The sequence below is a fragment of the Chionomys nivalis genome, chromosome 17, assembly GCF_950005125.1.
Source record: "Chionomys nivalis chromosome 17, mChiNiv1.1, whole genome shotgun sequence".
Classification (NCBI taxonomy): Eukaryota; Metazoa; Chordata; class Mammalia; order Rodentia; family Cricetidae; genus Chionomys; species Chionomys nivalis.
The window spans coordinates 16,262,064-16,289,127 of record NC_080102.1 but is presented as its reverse complement, the minus strand read 5'-3'; the positions used below and the strand labels follow the sequence as shown (position 1 = coordinate 16,289,127).

Here is a 27,064-nt window from a genome sequence, read left to right as displayed (position 1 = left end):
CTCACTGTTATAATCTTAAAAAGAGAATAAAAGGAACACATATCATGCAAGACATTCATGTGTAAATGTTAGAGATACCCCAAAGAAGTATTCTAGGGAAAGTATTGTTGGAAAAAAAATTCCTTTAATTCTAAAAATGTAAATAAAGTACCTGACTAGATTACCAGCTATTCACTCCTAATGCTATAAACGTATCTGAAACCTACAAATGTGCTGAAATTTACAGGAAGATCACGCATAAGACAAGGAGAAGGCATACAATAGAAGAGCCCATTTCAAGGGCCCCAAAGTTTGTTCCAAACATGATCCAGCAACCCAAAGCGGAGGCCAAGGTCTGTGAAACGCAGCTGGGTCACTTAGATTCAAATACATATTAAATTTCTTGTTCATTTCACAAGCAGTTTGGGGAAATAAATTTACTTGCAATTTGAGACACTGAGTCATAGTGATTAGAAAGTAAATGGCAGGCACAGAGAATCCTGGAATATTGATCAACTCACAAGAAAGAAAACCAAACAAACAAACACTCAAAGTCACAGCCCCTCTCCTCCTCCTGGGTCTTACACATGTTCGGCAACTGTGCACATCTGAGACACAGCCTGGCCTCTAGCCATAATTTCCATCAAATGTTCACCGTATAATTGGCTAGGCACAGGTGGTGAGGCTGGAAGAGATTCAAAGAAGGCTGGGGCAAGGATCAGTGGTAGAGTCTGCGAAGCATGTGCAAGCCCTGTGTTCTTAACTAAAACTCAACCTTAGCTCTTAATCCTCTCGATCCTTTGTCTGGCTTCTTAAACCCTCACTGTAACCCCACACCCACTCACTGTGGAGCAGGTGACACTTGTGCATCTTATATGTGACAAATATGAGTTTTCAGAAGGTTCAAAGCCTTGCAAGGCAGCTAGAATTAAGGAAAGGCGTTGCCTCTGAGATCCTTTCTAAAAATGTTGCCCTGGATAAAAATAAGGATGGCTAGAAGAACAAGAGGTCAGAGAAAAACAGACGAGCGCTGAGACACACCTCTTGGGACTTGTCAACCGAGTGCTCCTGTGGTATGTATGGTATGCTTCAGCTTCCAGAGAGCTGAAACAAGGGCCTTACACAGACCCTGCTCCGTAAAGTGCTCTCAGCCTGATTGCCTGGCATGACCCCCGTGCACAGCATGTGCCAGAGTGAATCTTCAGATTCTGCAACAGACTCATCCAACCAAACAAGGAAAAGTTCATGGGCATCACTTGATGGCAAACATCAAAGAGTGCCCTTCTGTTTTCTCTTCTGTAATTTTGCTCAATTGTTTTAGGTACAGAAAATATGATTTTGATTGAGTATTAAGGACCTTATGAAACCAACTTTGATTTCTGGCAAAGAGAAAAGCAACTACGTGACAGAGTTTTCTCCTATTATAAGGAACGGTTATGTAACCAGCCCACGTGGAAGAGCCACACTGAAGTCGACATGGTAAAAGACGGATGAGCTGCTGATGAAGCTCAGCTGATCCAACACTTGCCCTGTCTTCCATCCTCAGCACCACATAAAACAAGCGGCAGTGACACACAGTTGTAATGCCAGCAGGTGGAAGCAGGAGGATCAGAAATTCGGGGTCATCCTATGACCATATAGGGCTTCGATTCAGCATAAGCTCCCTTCTCAAGATATAAATAAATAAAACAAGAAAGCAAGCAAAGTAAAGATAAATAGAGCCCACTCCCTTCTTCCAAGTCGAGATGGCGGTGGACCTACCTTTCATACAGCCTCTGTCCTCTCATGAAGGCCTTCACTTCGTTGTCCAGCGGGAAGGTTCCGTCGTCCTTTCTAAAGCGGTAGAAGAGCTTTACATCCTTGAATTCCTTGTGCTCGTCACACACTGAAACACAAAACACACAGAGAGGACAATGAAAGCCTCACGAGAGACAGGAGATTAAAATCCATCTCACTGCTTAATTCGTGCTTGCACGGACATCAACTGTGTGGGACCACACTCAGCACAGTGCTCTGACTCAGTGTTGTCAGCATCACTACCGTCACCATGTATTGAAAGGCTCAGGAAATGTGGAGGCCCAAAAATGTGAGTCTATTTCCACCTTCTCTGAAGGTCAGAGAGTTTTAGCTTGTTCAAAGTTGTTGACAAGTGAGGCTTCACTCCCTGACCTAGGGTGTGATTACTTGGTCTTTTTGACTTTAAGATGGCCCGCACAGGTAGATTCACTCCACCCTGGACCAATGGTCAGAATATTCAAGCATCCTTCTGCCCCTTCTTTTGAAATAGGAGGCTTGACCTTGGGAGTGGCTGCCTTTAGGATACTTGGTCTAGGGTGGATTTACTGCCTAAATAACAGAATGCTAATGACTTGATGTCTCAAAGTATTGAAGCAAGTAACTGTTCTAGTTGTCCTTTGTATCATGTTAAAGTAGTCTTTTGTCTCCCCCCCCCCCCCCCCGTTGTACTGAGGTATAAAAGTGTATGGAAAATTAAATGCAGGCGATTTCAGTATTCACTGGAGCTCCCTCCCGTACTATCCTGTGTTTCTGTTCTATTATTTTCACTCGCATCTTTGCTTTCTTTACTAGTTTTCTAACCCCCATGCTCCTACCCTGGTAAGTGGTATTTTTCTCAAAGCTGGTCTCCAACAACCAAATTCACTTCATCACTTATCCCAGAGTCTTTATAAGCATGAACACTGGAATAACATGAGCCTCAAAGATTATAAATCAAAGCTAGATAAGGTGGCATACAGTTGTAACCCTTGTACTTGGGAGACTGAGAAAAGATCACGAGTTCGAGGCCAGCTGGGGCTACAAGGTTATGACCTTTTTGTCAGAAAACTGAAAGTGATCTGAAGAGAAATGTCAACACATAACTAAAACTAGGGGTTTGTAGGTGTTAGAGAAAACTGCAGTGGGAGTGATGGAGGAGTCCTCAGGACCCCAGCTTTCGGGAATGGAAATCCAGCTTTCCTGGATTATTTGTAAGTAGAAACTTATCAGGGAATGAACAAAAATAAGGAGAATTTTTATCTTTGCCTAGAGGAACATCAGAGTGCAAATGTCTGGGTCAGGCTGAGACTTCGAGGACATATTGTCTTAGGGTTTCTATTGCTGTGATAAAACACCATGACCAAAGCAACTTGGGGAGAAAGCAGCTTATTGCATCTTACCCTTCAAAGTAACAGTTACTCGCTGAGGGAATTCCGGACAGGAACTGAAGCCGAAGTCATAAGAATACTGCTTCCTGGGTTGTCCTTCATGGCTCACTCAACCTACCTTCTGATACCACCAGCCAGGGGTAGCACTACCCACAGTGAGCTGGGCCCACCCACATCAATTTTCAATTTAAAAAAATGCACCACTGGCTTCTAGATAGAGCAATATGGAGTAGTTTCTTAATTGAGGTGCCCCCTCCCTAGGTGACTCTGGCTTGTGTCAAATCAACATAAAACTAGTCAGCACACACATGTTCATGAATGTTCGTTGAACCATTGAGAGTGGGATGGTTTGAATGAAAATGGCCCCCATAGGCTCATATATTTGCATGCTCAGTCCCCAGTTGTTGAACTGTTTAGGAAGGATTGGGAGGTGTGTCCTTGCAGAAGGTGTATCAGTGGGGGTGACCTTTGAGGTTTCAAAAGCCCACTCCAGGCCCAGTGTGTTTCTCTCTGCTTTCTATCAGCTGATCAGAATGTAAAGCTCTTAGCTACTACTCCAACACCAGGTCTGTGTAGCCATGATGATCATAGACAAACCCTCTAAAACTACAAGCTAATACCACTTAAATTCTTTCCTTTATAAAAGTTGCCTTGGTCATGGTGTCTCTTCACACCATGAAAATAGTAATTAAGACAGAGTAACAGTCAAAACTTATAAATGACGTAAATGTCCCTTAACTGAACAGATGAAGCTATAATGGTCTATGCAAGGCACACTATGCATACAACAGTATCAGCAACATGAACAGTCAGAGATGTGGATCTTGAATCAGGAAAGAGATTTGAAGGGAGGTGGAAAATAGAAAAGATCACCAATCCATGGGATAAAAAGGTGGGTGGGGGACTAACTCAGGGAGAAAGAAGAGTCGGGTAAGGGGTGAAGTGGGGACCAGTATGAACGGTGAAGGAGGCATGCAAGATAATAAAATACAAAGGCACACATTTATAAAGACACTATGCGGAAACCCCTTGGTTTTTCTGCTAGCCTAACAATAATTTCAGAGAAATAGACTGTCAGCACTGGTGACTTTGACATACAGCATGCTGATCAGGTTGCAAACAGTAAATATGCATTCCGATGAAGGTTCAACTATGGCACACTGTCTAGGAGAGCAAATGAAAATAATCCAAGTACCTCTTAGAAAAAGGATGCATTGAGAAGAGGTACCGAAGAGATAATCTAAAGTAAAATGGTTATTGGTTTATTAATTAACACTTGATTTTTCTGGACACAGGGTCCCACATGGCCCAGACTGGCCTCAAACTTATTGTTAGCCAAGGCTGGCCTTGACCTTCTGATCCTTCTTTGTCTGCAAGAGCCATAACTCCTGTCTCTGACTTCATAACGAGTACATCCACGCAATCGATGTGGTCTTCATTGCCTCTCCAAACACCTTGCCAGTGCCGCCTCACTCACCATGATGAATGATGCCCCGGTCAGCTAATTTCTGCATGAGTTTTATTGCCGTCTCTCGGTCAGAGGCCTCCTTGTGCTCAATCAACCAGTCGATCAGTTCTTTCGCGACAAAGCAGTTTGGGTAGGTCTTGAGATGATGCCGCCTATCCTTAATAACCTTTTCTTCATGGAGCCTCAGCCTAAAAAGACAAAGAAGAACTTGAGGAATGCTGACGGCAACAGGAATTATTAAACCAACTAAACAAGTTGGAGATTTCCATCCAATCAGAACCCCTCTCTTCAGCACAGATTTTTTTTTATGGTCCTCCATATTTGCATTCATACATTCATATGACATATGTGCATGCCTTTACTAATTCATACGACAAAGACTCATGTTATAACCTACCTGTTACAGACTTCTAGGCATTAGAGGCATGTATCAGAAAATATGGACAAACAAGCTTGCCTTTGGGGGCATTTGTTTTCTCCAGTAGGGACCATAGCTATGTTTTCTTTTGTTGGCTGGTTTGTTCTTGGGACAGCGTCTCATGGGGCTCAGACTGGTCACAAATTTGGTTTGCAGTCAAGGATGACCTTGGATTCCTGATCTTCATGCCCCTACCTCAGACTACAGGCATGTGCTACCACACTAAACTTCTAGAGCTAATCTTGATGCAAGGTTTACTGGCTTCCACAAGTTAATCTGAGCATCCTACAGTGAGTAATTAGCTCATATTAGCGTCACAACAATCCACCAGCAATCAGTACCACCTCATGGTTTTACAAGCAGAGACTGAGGTCTGTTGTAAAATATTATTTTAACTGGGCAAAGATGTGTTACACTTGTTTGTGCTGCAGAATATTACTACTTTAACTAAATAAAGGTGAGTTGCTTTTGTTTATGCTGCATTTGTTTCACCTTGCCTGCCTAAGGCATCTGATCGGTCTAATAAAGAGCTGAATGGCCAATAGCAAGGCAAAGAAAAGGATAGGCAGAGCTGGCAGGGAGAGGGAATAAATAGGAGGAGAAATCTAGGCCTGAAAGAAGAATGAGAGAAGAAAGGAGGAGGAGAGAACGAGGCAGACACCAGGGAGCAGACGCAAGAGAAGCAGGGAAAGTAAGATATACAGAAAGAAATGTAATAAACCCTGATAGAGAGAAACAGATTAAGTTAAAAGAGCTAGCCAGAAACGTGACTGAGCTAGGCCTAGCATTCAAAACTAGTAAGTCTCTGTGTCATGGTTTAGGAGTTGGTTGCAGAAAAAGCCTGATATAGAGGTCCTGTGATCACATGACTTGTCTAAACCCACACGGCTAACAAGTCTCAAAAATGAGATCCGAGGCCTGTTGTTGTCCCTGAGTTCATCACGCTGCCTCCAGCTAGAGATGGATAAATGAAAAGTCAAGGAGAAATCGATTAAAGCTGTTGGGGAAAAAAAAATACAACTTACTTCCAGGCTGGTAAATTAGTGGAAAATGCTTTGTGGGAGTTTTCGGTGATTTCACAGAGGAATTATGGACCTGCCTGTTCTTTAAGGTTTCTGTCATTTACCTTTTTTGTTTGTTTGTTTTTAAATCATCCTTGCATTTCCTTTTTGTTTCTCAAATGAAGGAACTGAACTGGTGACCCACAAGGTCACCTTCTACAATCCACTCACCTGACTTCTATATTTCATAATGCATATTCTGAACAGTGCTGTGCAGGCCTGGGAATTGGAAAGCCTGTATACATAAAGGACTGTATGGCTCTGGCAAGTGATTTAAGGGCTCCCCCACCCCCACCCACCATCAGTAAAGTGGAGAGTTTGGATCGACTTTCTAACCCTGGCCATGTTGAAATTTAGGGGTGGGTATGCCGAGCAGAAACCCAGCAGAGTGGATCCCCCACGGGGACAGTTCTAAGGAAAGAGACGGAAGGGCTGGGGGTGTGGCGCTCAGTGGAAAAGTATGGGCCTAGCAAGTGTGTAGATGAGAGAGAGGGAGAAAGCCTGGTGGGACTAGAGAGAGGGAGAGATCCTATTCCTGTCTAGTTTTTTGTTTGTTTTTCTGATACAAGGGCTCATGTATTCTGACCATTCTCCAAATCCATATGTAGCTATGAATGGCCTTGAACTTCGGAACCTCTTGCCTCTACCTCCCAAGTGATAAAGAGTCCAGGTCTGTACTACCATGCCCGAGTTTTGTAAGCCAGGCAAGCACTGTACCAACTGACCTACTGCCCAGTCTTCTGCATGGAGGGGGCTGTCTTTTATACCCCACACCAGCTCAGATATGCTCTGTAGCCAATGATGGCCTTGAGCTCACGGTCTTTTGTCCCTACTCTCCAAGTGCTGGGATTGCAGAATGCATCACCAGGCCCACTTTAAATTTTGACATCTCAAAAGTTGTCCCAAGTGGGGAGTACACTCAACCAAAATCTGATTTCGGTGTTCTTTGCTATATCCAACTGCCACAGACCAAATTGTGTCCTCAAATTCATACCCGCCTCCTCAGTTGATCTTTCCATTCCAAGTACTCTGTGACTCTATTTAGAGAATGAGTTTCTAAAGATGGAATGAAGAACCGGGAATGGAGGTCAGATGCAGAACACTCACCTAGTACATGCAAGGGTCTGGAGAGGAGGCCCTAGTCCATGATGACTGAAAATTGGGGCATAGGCATATATAAAGATACAGGGGAATGTCACCATGTATGCATCAAAGAGGCCTCAGAGGAGGACAATGCACCTTGATCTTGGATTTCCAGGCTCCAGGGCAGAGATGAAATTTTAAACTCTGTAGTCTGCTTTGCTATACAGGCTGAGCCAACTAACACAACCACTGAAGGCTGAAGATTTTGAGACCTTGGAGCAGCCTGAGGAGGAAAGACTCAAGGACTCAGGCTCTGCTGGGACCAGGCAGTAGACATGGGGAATAAGAGAATGAGGGCAGTTCCCAGAGCTAAGAGCTACATAGGAAAAAAAAAAAAAAGACAGTGAGTTCAAATGAGTTTCTAGTCCATGCCTAATGCTGTACTAAATGTACAATCAAAAACCCATTCGCCTATCTGAAATCTCACTGTTCTCACTTGTGAAAGAAGGGTTTTGAATAATTGAGTGACCATGTGATCTCTTTACAGTGGATAGTGAAATTCTTGCAGCTTCACCTACCTCTTTTCTGCTAATTACACTCTCACTTCCCCTGGGAAAACCATTCATCATCCACTATCAGCTCAAGCAGCTCATGTGCAACTGGGCTTAGCCCCAACATGTGACCCAGGCTTAGCCAATGATAGCACGCTATTTATTCCTCGAGCTCTAGGTTGGGTGCGTGAATGAGCATGTAACTTAGACAAGGCAATCCTGAGGCTTTTTCTGCAAGCCCTGGTTGTCACTAGACTTTATAGACGGTGATGCCTACAATCCTCAGCACGACTGCTGCTGCAGTCGTGGGCTGTGTCACAAGACCCTGTCCCAAACAAACAAACAAACAAAAAAAAAACAAATGCTTACAGTTATATTCTTGCCGTGATAAAGACATGCATGCCCAAGAAAAACTTTGAACACAGAACAAATCAGTCATAATATAATAACAGATACAAACAGACCAAGAGAAAAGCTTTACCAGGCATGATAGAATATGCCTGTAATTTCAGCACTCTGGTCAGGAGGCAGGAGGACTTCTAGTTTGAAGTCAGCCTAGGTTACAAAGAGGACTGATCTCTAAAAAGCAAAGCAACAATAGCAAAGGGAACTCTCTCCAATAACCATACCTGGGCACCTGAAATCAACAGTCCCCGAAGCCAAATGAACTTGTATTTAAGTACCATGAACCACTATGTTCCCTATCCTTTGGTGAGGTTAGTTAGGTAGCTAACCGACTACCAAAATGGTCCTAGGTCTCCCACTGGATGACTTAATGGCTCTATGACACTGTATGTCACCCCTTTTGGGCCTCCAGACAACCCATCGGTAGCTGGAGCCATGTGACCTGAACACAGTGGTCCCAGGGCCCCTGGAGCAGGCGTTTGACAGATTCCCATTTCCCCTTCTCCCCACTCTCCTCTGTTGCTATTACTGCGGTCAGTCCATCTGGATTTTTGAGACGGGGTCTTTCCATGCAGCCTGGATCACACATCATGCGTTCATTGTCTTTGTTCCTGAACTCACAGTCCCTTACAGCTGCTGTTCCTATGCTGCCGTGATCTCCTAATCTAGTTTGTAGAAAACACTGATGAAGAACTCAGGGGCTAAAAGACAGTGGTGAAAAACATGTCCTGATTTTGCAGAGGGCCCGCGTTAGGTGCTTCATGACCCCCGGAAACACCCTCTTCAGGGGATCTGAGACCTTCTTCTGGATTCCACAGGCATCTGTGCTCACATGTGCATATTGTTATGTCCACATATACATATTATCATAAATAAAAAGAATCTTTGAGAATTCAGAAAGTTCCAGCAGAAGCCCAATACAAACCTCCGTAAATAAGGAAAATGAGTGTTTGGGGTATGAAGCTTTTGACATCTATTTTCATTACTCAAAGACTGTTTTGTGTGCAAATAAATAGCAGACAGCAAATGTTGGTCCTTAACCAGAACATTCGGCCACTTATAATTACCTAAAACCCTAAGAGTCAAAATGTGCTGTAGGGCTCGTGAATGAGAGGGCACAGCAAGGAATCCACCAGTAAGAGAGATGAAAATGCCAGCGACATGAAGAGAATAATCCCAAGAGGCATCGTCCAATGGGTCTAAAATCCGCCCTTGAGACAGCAGTGATGAAGCAGGATTGCCTGCCTGAAGAAGAAGAATTGGGTATGAAAGGTAGAGGCAGAAGGAGTTTATCAAGGTCGTCCTCAACCAATAGTAAGTTGAAGGCCAGGCAGAGCTATATGAGACCCTATTTCAGCAGCAGCAGCAGCAACTACAACACACACACACACACACACACACACGGTGGGGAGAAAGACTGGAAAAGGAAAAAGTTAGGAAACCCAACTAAATTTGAACTTCAGAGAAACAACAAAATTAATTCTTTTATTATAAGCATGGCCCAATTACTGCATAAGACCTACTTATACTAAAGAACAATTACTAGCCGGGCGATGGTGGCGCACGCCTTTAATCCCAGCACTCGGGAGGCAGAGGCAGGCGGATCTCTGTGAGTTCGAGACCAGCCTGGTCTACAGAGCTAGTTCCAGGACAGGCTCCAAAGCCACAGAGAAACCCTGTCTCGAAAAACCAAAAAAAAAAAAAAAAAAAAAAAACTAAAGAACAATTACTCATTAGCTCTGCAATTCGAATCGTATTGAGTACTCTGCATCTAATCTGGCAGTCCTATAGGGGGTATGTTTTATTAAACATGGAAGTATATTAGGATTAATATTTTATGGGGGAAAGAAAGGGACTTACACCGATAGGAAGAAGCAACTTGAGTCCTTACTGCTTTAGGGGAAACTACTTAGGTAATTTTGTTGAGACTACCTGACTCATTGTTTATCTACTTCTTCCAGAAAGTACTTTGGCCCATATGCTTGGAGCCAAACCCTAGCCTTGACGCACTAAGGACCAGGTGAGAAACAGAAACTGTAAAGATTATGAACTTGTAAAGCAGATAGAGTGAAACCAAAGGACAAAATCCCCAGCTCTTCCCGTTGAGCTGAATGATTTGAAAACAGGCTGTTGAGATGCTCAGTAGCTAAAGGCACTACAGACCTGAGCTTGGTCCCTCAAACCATGCAACAGTAGAAAAAAAGAACTAACTCCATGAAGTTGTTCCCTGACCTTCACATTTGTATTGTGGTATGCGCATGCGCGCGCACACACACACACACACACACACACACATAATTGTAATAAATAATTGCTTGACCCTAACATGATGGAAAAGTGAAGGAAATAATTAGCGATCAAATTTAGCCCAGGAGAGAAAATGGCGTGTGGTGGTACTCTGAATGAGAATGGTCCCCATAAACTCATATTTTAGAATGCTTAGTCACCAGGGAGTGGAACAGTTTGGGAAGGATTAAGAGGTGCAGCCCTGTTGAAAGAGGCAGGAAAAGCCCACACGAGCCTCCCCCACAGCCTCTTCCTGCCAACAGGATGTAACGCTCTCACCTACGGCTCCAGTGCCTCAGCTGTCTACTTCCCGCCATGACGACCACGGACTAACAACCCTCCAAAACTGTAAGCAAGCCCCCAGTTATACGCTTTCCTTTATAAAAAGAAAAATAAACTTGTAGTATGGATAGAGACATCTGTGTTACATATAAACATAAAGCTGAGCGTTATGCAAGACTCTAAAGCAAAATAATAACAACACACACATACTAAAAAAAGAAAAGGAGCAAGGGAGGGAGAAAAAGGCAATCTGAAAGAAAACACAATTCAAAGAATAGACTTATCCTAACATTTATTAAACTGCTAACAAAAATAAAAACGAAAACAAGGCAAGCAAGATGGATGAGTGGGTAAAGGCCTTTGGTGCACAAGCGCGAACCTGACAACCTGAGGTCAATTCCTGGAACCCATGGCAGATAGAGAACTGACTCCCTAACCAGACACTTGCCAGTCGGACTCCATGGCACACACATATATAATTTTGGAAAATATTGGCACTTGAGCATCCCCCCGTGTGCTAGGCAAAGTGGTAACTGCTCTATGGGCATTGGTCCTCACGGCAATTCCCTAAATCACCCTAAAACTGCAAATGGCCCCTGAGTGCAGTTACCATTTTCAAGAAAATACTGAGCCCTAATTTTAAAACATTAGCTCACCCAAGCACCCTGAAGTCTTCACAGGAATCCTGCTAATTAATTCAGTGACAATAGCACTGAGTCATTTGTTGAACACGCTCAGAGTGGCAGAATGCAAAACACTAATTCTTAGACATGCCGTCTGTCAGGAATCCAAGAATAATGAAGTCCAATTTATTTAGAAATTCAAATGTGGAGCAAAATGCCACATAATTCAGCGGAGGAGGAATATGTTGGGAGCCAAGAGAGGAGTTTCAGCTCTTGTACACCTTCCAAATAATAAAAAAAAATTATTAGGTGGTGTTTATCTTGAAATACTATAGAAGAGAACTCCATTTGACTATCCTTCTGTGACCCCTGGGTCCAGTGCTAACTCAAACGTCTTGCTTTCCACTGACTCATTCTGCACAGTGGGGAGCAGCAGTCCACACCAGCCCCTCTGGCCTGCCATCCCTCCAGAGGCTGACATGTTTCTTAAGAAAACAGCAGCTGGGGCGGTAGGTCAACGATGAAGAGCATAAGAGCTGAGCTAAGCAGATATGAGACCCTGGGCTCACTCACCAGTGCTTGGGGTTTGGGGTGGGTGACGATTTGGACTGGGCGCACTGACTAGAGTTTGAACGCTTGCCTAGCATGCTAGAGGCCCTAGGTTCAATTCCCAGCACGCCAAATGAAGAAGCAACAAGGAATCACGCATGTACATTGGTCATGTGGGTCATGCAGGAGGCTGGCATGAGGTCTGCTACAAATTCATAGCTAACCTGGGCTACACTGAGTTCAAGGCTATCCTCACCTATCTAATAATACTCTGTCTCAAAAACAAAACAAAGCAAAGGTTATAGAGCAGGAGGGTTACCGAGACAGCTCAGAGGGTGAAGGGTCCTAACAACCCGAGTTCCATCCCAGGTAAGGGTAGAAGAGAGGTGACTGTACCACGTTGTTATCTACACACGTATTGTGGCATGTATAACACTCACACGTACACACACACACCACATATCATGCTCTCTCTGTCTCTCTCACACACACACTAATGTCACTAAACTCCTTTAAATGGAAGCAGATGTAGGGAAAGGGCAGGAAGCAGAGAGCGGGGACTATTTCACCCAGGAATTTGGTAGATAAATTTTGATATTTTTAGGTATGTTCCCAGGGGTTACAAATTCTCAAAACCTCTGTCACCATTTCTTCGCTTTTATAACCAGAAACAGAATTCTAAAAATGAGTAGTGAAAATGTAAGATCCCAGAAAAAAAACAAACCACTCCAATAAAGAGATAGTTTTCTACGCTGCAGACATAGCATGTTATTGTGCCCGGCACAGTAGATGCCGAGATACTCGCTGGGCAAATGGAATACGCAGGGCACAGACAGAGATGAGGAGGAGGAGGGAGAGGCTGGCTACCTGAGCAGGTACTCCTGACACGTAATATCACCATCTACAAATGTGCAGTTTATCTAAACCTTTCTGGGTTTGTTCTGAAACGGGGTCTCACTGTGGGGCCCAGGCTAGTGTTGAAGTCAAGGTACTCCAGACTCAGCCTTGGGGGTACTGGGATTACGGGTATGTGCTACTACACATGACTGACTTGAAAAAAAAAAAAAAAAACCTGACAATTTTTTCGACTTTTTGTCTTTTTTGGCAGAGTCTCATTACATCGCAGTGTTCTGAAGTGTGCCCTGAGCTAGAGATTTCTCTTGCTTCAGTTTTGGCAATGTGGGGATTAAAATCTACGTCTCTATGGTTGGTTCAATGTAAAAGCCTGTGCAAGCGTTCGGGGCTCAGTGTGGGAAGTGGGATTATGTACCTCTGCCACAATGCTTGGCTCTATTTCCACTTTAATGACAACTAGTTTTTTCTTCCTGTGTTTTAAAAACATAAAAGCAATTCATTTTTATTCTTTTATTTTTTACAGTGCTAACGACTGAACCCAGGGCCTTGCACAGGCCAGGCAAGCAGTTTGCCTAGCCCTTGATTCGTATCCTCCCTTCCCCCACCTCTCCCCAGCCCATGAAACAAGAGATAGTTTATCTTGGCACCATTTTGAATAACTGTGGTTCTGGAAAACAGACTTAGGTTACTCCAAGTTTCATGTTCCAACATGGAAGCAGTTTCATGAAGTTTTTATGGTTTTACATAATAAAGGCACATTGTTGGGTATATCAAAGAGGCAGGAACAGCCAGATGGAGAAACTTTTCTATAGGTCCAAGATGTTATCTGATGTCAATGTCATTTTTAACACTTAGGTTGGCAGAAGCTAAGTTAGTAGATTCTGAAAGTTGTATGGTCTATTAGTCACATAACTGTTTTGAGACAGGGTCTCACGTACCCAAGGTTGGACCCAAATGTGCCATATAGCTGGGAGTTACAGAATTCACCAATATTCATCAATATATTCATTGCTTGGGATCAATCAGTCCAGCACTCCTTGCAAGCTAGGCAAGCACTCTACCAACTGGGCTATATCCCCAGGTCCATATTTTTTACATTAATTTTTCCTTTTGAGAGACTCACTATGTAGCTCTGGCTGGCCTGGAATCCTCTTTTTTTTTTTTTTTTTTTTTTTTTTTTTTTTTTTTTTTTGGTTTTTCAAGACAGGGTTTCTCTGTGGCTTTGGAGCCTGTCCTGGAACTAGCTCTGTAGACCAGGTTGGTCTCGAACTCACAAAGATCCGCCTGCCTCTGCCTCCCGAGTGCTGAGATTAAAGGCGTGCGCCACCACCGCCCGGCTGGAATCCTCTTTGTAGACCAGGTCAGACTCAGACTCATAGAGAACTGCCTGTCTGTACCTCTTGAGTGATAGGATCAAAGGTGTAGGCCACCACACCCAACTTAAAGACACAGCTCTAAATATAACACGCAGCCTGTGTACAGTGGTCACCCTGTTTGCCAATGTCCAACATCCCCTTCTATTTAAAACTGCCTTTCTAGCCTTCCCTGAACGAGGCAATACCCATCTCCTCCTGGAACAGAAACTAGCAAAATGAGCCCTGAGCCATCAAGGTCCTCACGTACTTCCAAGGGCATGCCGAGATAAAAGCCAAGGACACTTGGTTCTTCGCACTCCGCGCGGCAGGAATGAACTAAACCTAGCCAAATAGTTCTTTATTCAAGCAAAACCACACCTGCAGTTTTCAACCCATCTTTGTGTGATGAAAATACTTCAAAACAGAACACTAGTGTGCATTCCGGCTAAAAGGAGTTTGGACCGAGAAGTACAGAATAGTTTCCGGTTTCCCCACACATACTTTCTACACCTGTGGTCTTCCCAGAAGTCATGACAAAAGGTTTCAAACTAGCAGGCCCACACCACCCATGGGAGAGCACTTCTGTAACTCAGTACTTGGAGGGAGGTGGAGGAAGGAAGATCAGGAGTTCCAGGCCAGTCTCAGCTATACAGTGAATTTAAGGCCATACCCTGTATCAAAAAAGCAAAACCAGAAACAAACAATAAAAACAAAACTGGCAGAAGCAGAAGCTGCTGAGGAAACAGGATTGGCAGGTTTGGAAGAAAAGGAAAGCCACCCAGCCCAGAGACACTGAGAGAATGTGCCTGGAGCTAGACATGAGGGCTGGCAGGGGACAATGTGTCTGGAGTGGGTTTATCCATCAGAGTTTTCCAAATTTTCTTCCAAGCCATGTGTATCCTTTCAGTAACTAAGACTGGGGTAGAGGGTGGAACTCTTTGGCAGATTCTAGAAAAGGAGGGGGCGGTGCTAATTAAGATACTCACTATGCCCTTAGGTGTTTGAGTGGTGAGCCTGCATTCTGTGGATCCCAGACCTTGGAATCCAGGCTCTAAGCGGGCTTTTCTCCCCAACCCAGGCTCCTCTCTCACCTCCCAACCATAAGCGTGCCCTCTTGTTCTGGGAACATTCTGAACTCTTTAGCCCCTAGGAGTGTAAACCAGTCTCCATGCTGTGGCTCACCAGAGTCTCTATGCACAAGCTACTCTCTTCCCTCCTTTAATAACTGAAAAACCTTGCTTTTCCAAGCCTTGGAAGGGCACCTGCTTGGTGAGCATGTTCCCACAATGAGAGCAGCCTTGTCTCCTTGCCTTCCACAGGGTTTTAGTGCCACTGAGAGAGCACACACCACACTGCATGGCCTCAGGTCCAGGACACAAAGTGAGCCCTGCCTCTGGACTACGACCATGCTGGTGACAGCAAAGAGAAACCAGTCTCAACAGTGGGGGAAAAAATCAATCAGAATAAACCCTGCTTTCAGCACTGTGGGATGCCCAGGTACAATAGCCCTTGGATTCAGATTCTAAATTCACTTTCGATATATTGGTGAGAGCACACACCTCTATTTTATTTGAATGTTTAATCCCATTTGCCATGATATTTAAAGAAGAAAAAAAAAGACCTTCCCATCATTCATCTCAGACAGCTGGTTCACAAGCTTTCAATTCAAGGTGATCCTGTAATTTTCTATTCGCATCTGGCTAACCAGCTGCCCAAATTGCATCATCAGACAGTTCCCTCTCCCAGTCCTCAGAGAGCAAACATTACTGAAGGCAGGGTGTTAATAATCCCTTCAAACATCACTGTCCATCTCAGAAGAAATGTTGGAAATACTCTTCAGAAAAACAGCTTCACGAGGTTGCAGCAGCTTGTGGAGCCCAGAGAGAAATTGCCCATCATTATTTAAAAACTGCATCACAAACCTCAGGCAAAGTAAACAGTTTAATCAAACAACACAGAAAGCCAAACAGGGGCTCCGAATGAGCCTGGTGACACGGGACTAGATCAAAGCTGCTGATCCTTCCAGATGTTCTGCAGTGACCAAAATCTGTCCGCCGAGATCGGAGAACTTAGAGAAAGATCTATCCTTGAAAGGGTCTGAATCCAAAAGACTGAGACTAAAACCAGGGACAGATGTAACTTAACACACAGCATTTCCTTTCAACGGTCTGAATTTGTTTTACAGTTAAGGACTGTGGGATGTCCGTTCCTTTGATTTGAGACAAAGTCTCACTTTGTAGCCTTGTCTGGTTTGGATCTTGCTATATAAACCAGGCTGGTCCTGAACTTGCTGTGATCCTCCTACCTCGACCCTCAAATGCCAAGACATCTCTTTTTTTTTTTTTTTTTTTTTTTTTTTTTTTTTTTTAAATATTTATTTATTTATTATGTATACAATATTCTTTCTGCGTGTATGCCTGAAGTCCAGAAGAGGGCACCAGACCTCATTACAGATGGTTGTGAGCCACCATGTGGTTGCTGGGAATTGAACTCAGGACCTTTGGAAGAGCAGGTAATGCTCTTAACCACTGAGCCATCTCTCCAGCCAAGACATCTCTTAATTAAAATTTAGGTGTAAAAAAAATGTATATAATGAAAATGAAGGGAGCAGGAGGGATGGTTCAGTGGTTAAGAGCATGGCCTGATCTTCCAAAGGTTCTGAGTTCAATTCCCAACAACCACATGGTGGCTCACAACCATCTGTAATGAGATCTGGTGCCCTCTTCTGGCCTGCAGACATACACATAGACAGAATATTGTATACATAATAAATAAATATATATATTAAAAGAAAATGAAAAGTCTCTTTCTAGGTGGGCATAAATGGACAACTACTAAAGATGGGCAACGACCAGTGAACTGTTGCAGCTAGCTGACCGGTGAATGAAAATTTAGGAAACTATCCTGACACATTTGGAATTTTCATCAAGTGCTGTTTTCTCAAAGAACCTGGTCTCTATAGCTGTGTGTGTATATTTTGTTCTGTGTGTGCATACATGTAACTTGATAAGCATATTTCTACATGAAATAGGACATGGTACACATTTTACATAGCTTTCTTTTTAATTAAGTTTTTTTTTAAAGACAGGGTCTCTTTATTATATAGCTCAGGCTGCTCTGGAACTTGCTATGTAGATCGGGTTGGCCTTGAACTCGCAGAGATCCATCTCCCTCTGTGTTGGCATTAAAAGCCTGTACCATCACACCCAGTTTTAGATTTCACAGTTTTACTTCAAGAAAATGTTTGAATTTTTCATGACTGATTATATTAATAGAGCATACAGACAGGAATAAAAATAGGAAGAAAAGCATTGGAGAGATGGCTCAGCATTTAAAAATATATACTCAGATACTGCTCTTGTAGACAATCAGATTTTGGTTCCTAGAACCCATGTGGGGGTGGTTTAGAACCAACCGTAACTCCTGCTCCAAGGGATCTGATGCCCTCTTCTGGCCTCTTTGGGTACCTGCATTCATGTGAGCATACACTGCTCCCCCCACATAGCCATAATTTTAAAATAATTAAATCATTAAAAAATAGGAAGAAAAAAGTATAGATCTATAAACAGAGAGCATGTGATTGTGGAGAAGAAGAAGGAGCTGGTCTCAGACCACACACACACACACACACACACACACACACACACACATACACACACACTTTCCAAAGCCTCAGCAATCACTTTAAAGACAGTCTTACCAAAATCCAACCTGAACAATCCTTCTCAGCGGGTGGTAAGCAATGATTTTGTGCATGAAGAACAAATATAGTCAAAGTTCTAAAATAACCCTTCTAAGGCTCATGACAAATCAATACAAAGCAAATCTCTCACGTGCTCTCTCATTTGTCTGTTTGCTTTTGTTATTATTCTTTTTTTTTTTTTTTGGTGAGTTTTTTTTTTAACAGTGTACAAGGTAGCCCAGGCTGGCCTTCAAGTTGCTTTGTAGCTAAGGATCTTTTTGAACTCTTGATCCTCCTGCCGCAACATCCACAGGCCTGCAGCAGGTGTTTGGCCATCCGTGTGACATGCCACAGAAAAGCTCTAACATTGTAAATATATCCAGGAAGGAAGGATATTTCACTCAGAACCTGGCATACCATATGCTATATGATGAAAGAGCATTTGCATGAATAAAAACAGTAAAGTCTTGCCTCTGCGTGGAGCCCGTCGGAAACGACCCCACAGCAATCTCCTGTGACAGTGTTGTGTATGGCGGCTCACATCTTAAATCCCTGTATTTAGGAGACTGAGGGAGAATTCCTGCAAATTCAAGGCTAGCCTGGGCTACATGTGAGTTCTAAGCCAGCCTGAGCTACAGTGAGAGACCTGTCTCAAACACAGAACACAGCAACAAAATAAATGTCTATCTCTGTGAATCAGGATCACAGTATCTTTTGTCTCCCAAGCCTGCATATATTTTTAACAGACTGTAAAACATTTAGCGGTTTTCTTCTCCTTTGAATCTTTCTTTACTGTATATCTCTCTCTTTTTCTGACCATGTGAATCTTTAATTTACTAAGCAATATGGAGAGGATTAAAGCCATAGCTTTGAAGGCTGGATCCAGCCCTTTCCTTAGCTTTCTGAGATTCTAGCCTCATGGCAGAGGTACCGGCTGGAGCCATGTTTATTGCCACAACCCTATGGCATTTTAAGGTCCCTGGCACCAACAGAAAGCATGCGGTCAGCTTTTCATCAACACCATTTAAGTGTTTCGTGGCAGGACCTCTTTAAAGAGCTGCAAGGTTTTGCAGCTAAAGCTGAGTCAGGAAGCCAATGAGAGCGCTTGCCTCTAGCAAGCAGAGCCCACCTGAGAAGATGCTGCTATCAATAAACCATGCTTAACTCTATTCTTTTCTGTCTAGAATTACTTCCCAAGCTCTGTCAGGCTTTATGTGGATGCAGTCATCCACACGTTGGGCACCATTTATTGTGATAGATCACAATATCACACTCACTGGCCCGCCCTTGATGAAGGTGCTGCCGCTGGACCCATTAGACAGTGGCAAGATGGAGCGTTGCAGATCGAGGGGCAAAACTCTCGTAGGCTACCCCAGTCTCTTTAGTAGTCAATTAGCACCCACCCCTATATTGAATTTAACACCTTTCTGACTGTCAGGTAAGACGTCTGGACTATGCTAGTTAACTAAGTTGCCAGGAGACCACCTGGCTCCCACCAGCACGAAGGCTCCGAATGTTTTCATTAGCACCTGAAATCTCTAGTAGAAATTCTGACTTGTTCTAACTGCCCCCCATCACATCCCATCCACATCTTCAGAAAATGCCGCCTTTCGTGTTTGTCTTCCACCCAAGTGCTCTAGCAAATGCTTCCGTGGTGGAGCATGTCATCTGGAACAACCTGACCACCTGGTGCTGGGCTGTAGCCATCTTTGACTCAGTGTAAATTGTCTCTTTCCTTTGGAACAAGAGTTGTGCTTTGTATTGACAGCAGACACAAAAGGGGAGAGAGAGAGAGAGAGAGAGAGAGAGAGAGAGAGAGAGAGAGAGAGAGAGACTTATTCAAGTTTTGTTTTATAAAGAACAGAAGCATAGACTCGGGATTTGAATCTAAATCTGATTTTTTTTTTCCAGACAGTGTTTCTCTATGCACTGTCCTGGAACTTACTATGTAGACCAGGCTGGCCCTGAACTCAGACATCCACCTACCTTTACCTCCTGGGACTAAAGATGTGTGCCACTACCACCCAGTTGGATCTGATTTCCGCATGGAGAGCTTTCTATGCCATCCTTTGCCACAGGGTTGAGTCACCCAATATCCTGCCTACTTTGTGGTCATATGGACTCAGAAGATGAAAACATTTCTATATCCCAGCTGTCACAGAGCTATGTACCAATATAAATACAGAGGCGACCCACGGAAGAGCCTACAAAAGACACCGCCGCTCTCCTGTTTGTATCGAGCCGATGCTCTGTACCTAAGATAACACACTTAGAGACAGGAAATGTGTCAGAGGGTTCTCCCATGCGGAGAGTTAGTGGCAGTGTATGCAGGACACACATCCAGAGGACCAACGTGTGCATCAAGGCTCTGAGCCTTCTAAAGCTCTTCTCTCATCCTGGAAGTATGAGATACTAAAGAGGGATACAGGAAGGCCTCCATGATAAGATGAATTGAATACAGCTTCCCTGGGGTATGAGACCAAGGATTTTTCACTTGGCTTCCGCATGAACTTTTTCCCAACAGGTCTGTTGGATAAACAAAGAACCAAAGAGAGATCACAGCGCATCTCCAGCTAGTCCTCTGATGAGTCAGAAAAACGCTCTTCCTGTTTGCAAAGTGCCTTTCCAAGAATTTTTTTTTAAAGCAGGTCATTATTTATCTGCACACCACGCCCAGGAGTCTGCGGCTTCTAATTGCCTTACAGGTGAAGAAATGAGTCCACAAGGTTTGGGGAGCTTGCGGAAGATAAAGGATGACTCACAGGACCATGCCGGTTGCTATGCCAACCGCCTCTTGTTTTTCCCCTGGTAAAGACCAGAACCACACTACCCATTCTGAGTCTCCTGTCCCTGTCAGGGGGGGTGCATGTTCTCTGACCTACCCCCTCCTTCCACAGACAGGGTTTCACACTTTACAGCAGCGGTTCTCAAATTGCCAAACACATTGTTCTTTCCTTGACCTCTGGTCCCAAAATCCTGCCACGGATTAATGAATAGTGCTAGTCAGATGGCAACAAATAAAGAAGAGACAAAGTAACGGCTTCCAGGTATGACTGAGAGTCTCAGTTGAGTCAACAAATGAGAAATGAGCCTCCTGCTCACCCCATTCACTATGCGCTAGCTAAGGAGCCAGAGAGCCAACACTCAAGGTCAGACGGATCCTTTGTTCCCGGGGAGGTTTGGACAAAGCTGTGATTTCTCTTCTTGGTACCTTGGCTTATTTATAAAAACGAAAGTTAACCAAACACATCTCATAGGTGTGTTGTAAGGGTTCAGTGAGAGGCGCATTTAAAGTGCGGAGTATCCAGTGTTGAGTCTTATTAGTTATTATATAACGTACTTTATTATCAGATTTTGGCAGAAGCACCATTCATCTCTCACTAAATACACATTTCTGTGATTTCCTAAAGTAAATGTAGTCGCGAATCAAGGGATGATTGTGTGGCCTAGCAACCTGAGGAGACCTGGCTGTTCTCTTGCTAAAGGTTTAGAAGAAATGACAGAAGGTTAAATCCAGAGAATCCTTTAAGGAAGCCACGGTTACTCCCCGAGAACAAGCTGAGGTCTAAGTTTCCCATAAGGTGTGCTACAAACAATCTCCCCACTGCTATGGCATCACCCAAACATATAACTAAAGTCAACGAGTTACCGTAAGCGGGAAAAACGTCAGCCCATCCAGTTCAAGCTTTCACCGCGCCTGCTTTTATAGATGGGAAAGGGGAGACTGAGTGAATTTGAGTTCTTTGCCCTGTTATCCTGGCGGAGGTATAAACCTTGACTGCCTGTCTGTTGACAGAATGATGCAGCGTGCTCCCCAGCAACACCATAGGAACAGCAGCTGCTCCCCTAGTGCTTACGCAGAACTGCAGACAGCCTTGTACGTCATTTCTGATAACACCAGCCTGCATCCATCCTTGAGAAAGACGCCACCTATCCAAACGCCAGCCAGAGGCTTACTAGCTCTGAAGCTCTTCCCCAGGAAGAAACAGACTTGGCGACAATTTTAGACAAGAGAAAAGATAAAGACCTATTATAAAACACCATCAAACAGGCAAAACGTTGCCTATTGTAATTAAATATGCTGCTTTATCTGCCAACTGAGGTGGAAATTATCACATCCAGAGGAGAAAATGGATTCTCAAAGCTGGTGGACCTGAGAACCACCAGCAGGGCTTGCTGAGACAGCGAAGGCTGCCCCTTCTTCCAGCCTACTTTTCTGATTCAACAGGGCAGGGTGAGCCCTGGTATTTACATTTCAAACAAGTACCTCCTCGTGCTGCTGATGCTGACTTGGCCATGGTTAGCAAACACCTGGGTTGAAATCAAACAGAAAGATGAGAGAAGATAGGGAAGCGAGAAACATGGGCCACAGGGGAGGCTGAGCAAGCAGATCTATGTGGGCAGGGTATGGTGAGCGATGTGAACCTTTCCCCCACACACCCAGCATTCATATTCCCAGGTCCTGGACTTATGCCACAGACAAGCTGGGAACACTGGGGCTAAGGCACACACCTTGCAAAAACAACACAGAGCTCACACAGGAACTTGACCCCAGAGTTTGGCTTAGGGGTTTCAGTTGGGGTTTTAGGGATGCATCCTTCCTTGAAAGGCATCTCCTTACCTACTTGTTAGTGATTAGCAGGCAGTAGTGAGGGCTCACACCTGTAACCCCAGCTTGAGACCAACCTGGGATGTGTAATGAGACTTGTTCTAAACAAAACAAAACAAACAAGACAATGACTTGAGAGGTGCGGCTGACAACAGGAGCCAGGCACCTTCTTTGCTGGGAGGGGCGATGGCACCTAACTGGAGAGCGCACACTTCCTGTCTAGATGCTGTGGTGGGGAGGCCTCTTCCCCTTCCCCGGTCTGGACTCAAGTTGAGTTTCAGGACCTAGAAAAGTAAGGAAGCTAACTGGACTTCTTTCCCAAATCTCTCTACTCTCGAATCTGTCTCTCTGATGAGTCTCTAGGGAAAATCTCCCCTCATAGGATCAAAATAGAACAGACCATCCGAGGCACATTTTGTACTGAAAAGATCAACCACAAACCACAAGGCTGGGAAGCATGGAGCAGCAAACATTTCCTCTGGGCTTCGAAACACAGAGGAACATGTTTTAAAGAGAAGCTTGTGCTAAGGGGCACGCTGTAAAACACCCTGAAGGGTGACGACCCATCTATTTTCAGTCCAGGGGACAGACAGACCCTGAAGCTGCCACAGTGCCACAGGCTTGGGTGGTCCCCACCTCTACTACGAGAACACACAGGCTTCTCTGGGTTTTAAAAAAATATATTATTGGGGCTGGAGAGATGGCTCAGTGGTTAAGAGCATTGCCTGCTCTTCCAAAGGTCCTGAGTTCAATTCCCAGCAACCACATGGTGGCTCACAACCATCTGGAATGAGATCTGGTGCCCTCCTCTGACCTGCAGGCATACACACAGACAGAATATTGTATACAAAATAAATAAATAAAACATTAAAAAAAATATTATTTCATAAACTCTTAAAGTGTTTTCAAGAACACTTGCAGCTATGGTGAAACTGGCTTGTTGAAAGGGTAGTAGACATGCATATAATATTCATACCAGGCCTAGAGACAGATGCTCAGGGTGGCCTAGTTCCCATAGCCACTGTTGTTTGAATGAAAATGGATCCCATAGGCCCACAGGGAGTGGCACTACTAGGAGGTGAGGCCTTGTTGGAGTAGGTGTGGCTTTGTTGAAGGAAGTGTGTCACTGGGGTGGGCTTTGAGGTTTCAGATGCTTCAAGCCAAGCCTAGAATCACGTTCTCTTCCTACTGCCTGCCGATCTAGATGAAGTCTCAGCTCCCTCTCCTGCACCATGTCTGCCTGCATGCCACCACGCTTCTTACCATGATGATAAAGAACTAATCCTCAGAGCTGTAAGCCAGCCCCAACCGAGTGCTTTACCTTCATAAGAGTTGTTGGGGTCAGAGTGTCTCTTCACAGCAATAGAAACCCTAGCTAAGACAGTCAGTGGGATTGAAACAGGTGGTTCTTTCTAGCGAAATGCTGTAATCTCTGTGTAAGGGATATACACACACCAGTAAATGTCTCTATACTAAGTTAAAACTTAATTCTCCCAGAGCTGGAGACATGGCTGCTCTTCCAGAGGACTGGGGTTCAATTCCCAGCACCTACATGGCAGATCACAACTGTCTATAACTCCAGTTCCAGGGGATCTGACACCTTCACACCAGTGCACATAAAATAAAGTTAAATAGATTAAGAAAAAAAACTGAATCCACCCAACATCATTTTCCTATTGTCTACTTTAGCCAAATGTGCTGCCTTTATTTCTGCCTGTCTCCATCATTTGGAGGATGGATATGTTCTCGCTATAGCCTCGCCAATTCATCACATTCAAGTTTACCGCCACCTCCTTTCCTAGGAGCTTGCCAGCCAGATGAGATCAGTTTCCCTGACTCCTCCAGGACCTATTTTCTCTAATGCTTGTGTTTGCCCACATACCACTCCATATTTATTCTTTCTTGCATTAACTCTCTTTTTTTCAACTCATTACAAATCCTGTGAGTCAAGAATGGTCTCTCTAAGGCCGGGCGGTGGTGGCGCATGTCTTTAATCCCAGCACTTGGGAGGCAGAGGCAGGCGGATCTCTGTGAGTTCGAGACCAGCCTGGTCTACAAGAGCTAGTTCCAGGACAGGCTCCAAAACCACAGAGAAACCCTGTCTCGAAAAACCAAAAAAAAAAAAGAAAAAAATGGTCTCTCTACAGCCATGTTGGCTCTTGCCTGTGATCCCAGCACTGAAAGGGAGGAAGCAGGAGGATTGAGAATTAATTCAAGGCTCGCCCCAGCTACATAGCCTGCAAAGCAAGTTTAAGGTTCGCCTGGGTTATAGAAGAGTTTTTCTCAAAGAACACAGGAACAAAGATGAGGAGGAGGAGGAAGAGGAAGGAGGGGAAGAAGAGGAAGGAGGAAGAGGAAAGAGGGGAAGAAGAGGAAGAAGAGCACTATTTTATTCTTTCATTTTCTCGGGGTTTACTGCAGGCTTCAAGGTAAGAAGGTCCAGGCTGCCATGTTCCTTTGGACCTGGAGAGAAACCAACCATACAGCACAGGACGCAAAGGCCGAGTCTCTAGGCCTGGCCTGTTGGTGGCTGCATACTCACCCCGGTGAAACAGCCAGAAGTGCCTCAAAGGGTTGCAGCTGCCCCTTTTCTGTGATACAAACAAAACAACCACCACAACAACCATGTGTCTGCTTGGTGCCTGGAGAGGGAGCGTTTAGTAAGCCTTCCTTCAGCACAGCGCCTCTTTTCCTCACAGAATATGTCTGCAGCAGGGCTCTCAGCCTTACTTGGGTTCTACCTGCTGGCCAGATGGAGTCAGGTATCCACAGAGGGCACCCCGGCTGGCAGACAAGGCCCTCGAGCAGGCAACACATGGTCCATTGAAGGATTCAGACAGAGAGACTGAGAAACGTTGCCTGAAGGCCTTAGAGCTGTTTGTTGTCAGCCAATGCATGCACCCTTAGAAGCAAACAACTCTGTTAACATACTCTCTTAAGGATGACAGGGAAGAGACGGATAGGACACACAGAAATGAGAACACAGTCCCAGCTACAACAACGGGAACACAAACATGCATTAAGGAATCAATAATAAGGATCAAAACTTATTAAGGAGTGATGGGAAGGGCTGTTGAGAGGTATCTAGAGCAGTGGTTCTCAACCTTCCTCAAGCTACAACCCTTTAACAGTTTTTCATGTTGTAGTGACCCCCCAACCATAAAATTATTTTCTTTGCTACTGAGCAGCGTCTCAGTTCCTAAGACCATCCGAAACATGTGCTTTCCAATGGTCTTGGCGCACAGATCAAGATCCACTGACCTAGAAGATACTTGGGTGAACTTGGGTCAGCCAACTGGAAACGCCTGCGCCCCTGCGTATAGAGAGAAAGCCTTACCCTGGTGGCTGAATTAGTCATTAACACTTGGCAAGTGGCAAAGAACACAGGCCACTGAGAATGTAAGATTTCTCACCAAGACTCAATCTTCCTTTGCATTTGTTTTGCTCTGTTATTTGAGGCAGGATCCCATGTAGCCTAGGCTGGTCTCAAACCCACCATGTAGCTAAGGAAGGCCTTGAACTCCTGATCCCTGTACCTTCACTTCCCAGGCACTGGGGTTATAGGTGTGCAACACTATTCAATACTTTTGTTATCTCAGCGCTAGAGATGGAGCATGGGCGCGTGATATACAAGGACTCCACCACTGAGCTACACCGTTAGCCCCAGTTTTACTTTTTATTTTGAGATAGGGCCTCAGTAAGTTGGCCAGGCTGGCTTTGAAGTCATTCTATTGCCTAGGCAGGCCTTGTACTTGAGATCCTCCAGCCTCAGCCTCCCGGCTAGCTGGGGTTTCAGGCCTGTGCCAGTGGGATTGGTTATACTGGGATTAAGACTAGTTCTAAAGCCAGGTGTGGCGGTGCACATCTGTACTCCCATTACTTAGGGGGCAGAGGCAGAAAAATGAGGGGTTCATGCTTATCCCCTGCTACCACCTGAGTTCAAAGCCAACCTAAGCTACATAAAACCCTGTCTCAACATACACACACACACACATACACACACACAGAGCGCACTTCTGCATGGTTGTCTCTGTGTGTGTGTGTTTCTGTACACTCGAGTCCTTCATGAGCTCTCTATTGTTTTGCAAGACAAACCACACATTCCACTTTCTCTATAATTCTCTACTAAGTGATGGTGGCTGAGTAGATCCCTCTTGGTGATTACATAAAGAATCTGAAAACTTACCAAGAACTATTTAGAGCCCCAAGAAGGCATAGCAGGGCTCCAACCACCTGTGGCTACTTTTCAAACACGGCACCCGTTAAGCCAAAGACAGTATCGTCTAAAGATAGCTAAGCAAAATCTCATCAGCTCTCAGTCACATCCTCCTGACAGCTGTAATTTGGACTGGAGTGGCATTTGGCGAGGTCTAAAGAGTCACACTGTTAATTAGCCTAGCAGAGGCAAAGGCGGCTAGCTGGACAGGGACTCGGGGAAATCATTAAGATTCTAATGGGCGCTCGAGAGCCTTTTCTCAACTGAACATCGCCTCACTACTGCACACATCTCCAGGATCTTATATGCATATTTGTTTTATTATATCCAAGATGCTGGGATGCAAGACCAGCAGGACAAAACCTTAAGCCAGAAAGAAATGATACTTTTGCTCTGGGACTCAGCGGGCTGTCCGGGCTCCTCAGTGACACTCAGACACCAGTTTACCTTGGGGGTGGGGGGTCTAATCCTTGGTGAC

At 44.5% G+C, this 27,064-nt stretch overlaps 1 protein-coding gene across 1 annotated transcript in view; it reads right to left on the bottom strand.

Annotated features, from left to right (window-relative positions):
• The window catches only part of Deptor (DEP domain containing MTOR interacting protein), a 145,293-nt gene that overhangs the window by 96,144 nt on the left and 22,085 nt on the right, over positions 1 to 27,064 (bottom strand). The window contains exons 2-3 of the mRNA XM_057792215.1: positions 4,621 to 4,799; positions 1,741 to 1,864 (exon numbers count right to left, since the gene is read on the bottom strand). Of these exons, the coding sequence (XP_057648198.1) occupies positions 1,741 to 1,864; positions 4,621 to 4,799 (303 nt within the window). The remainder of the gene's footprint in view (positions 1 to 1,740; positions 1,865 to 4,620; positions 4,800 to 27,064) is intronic.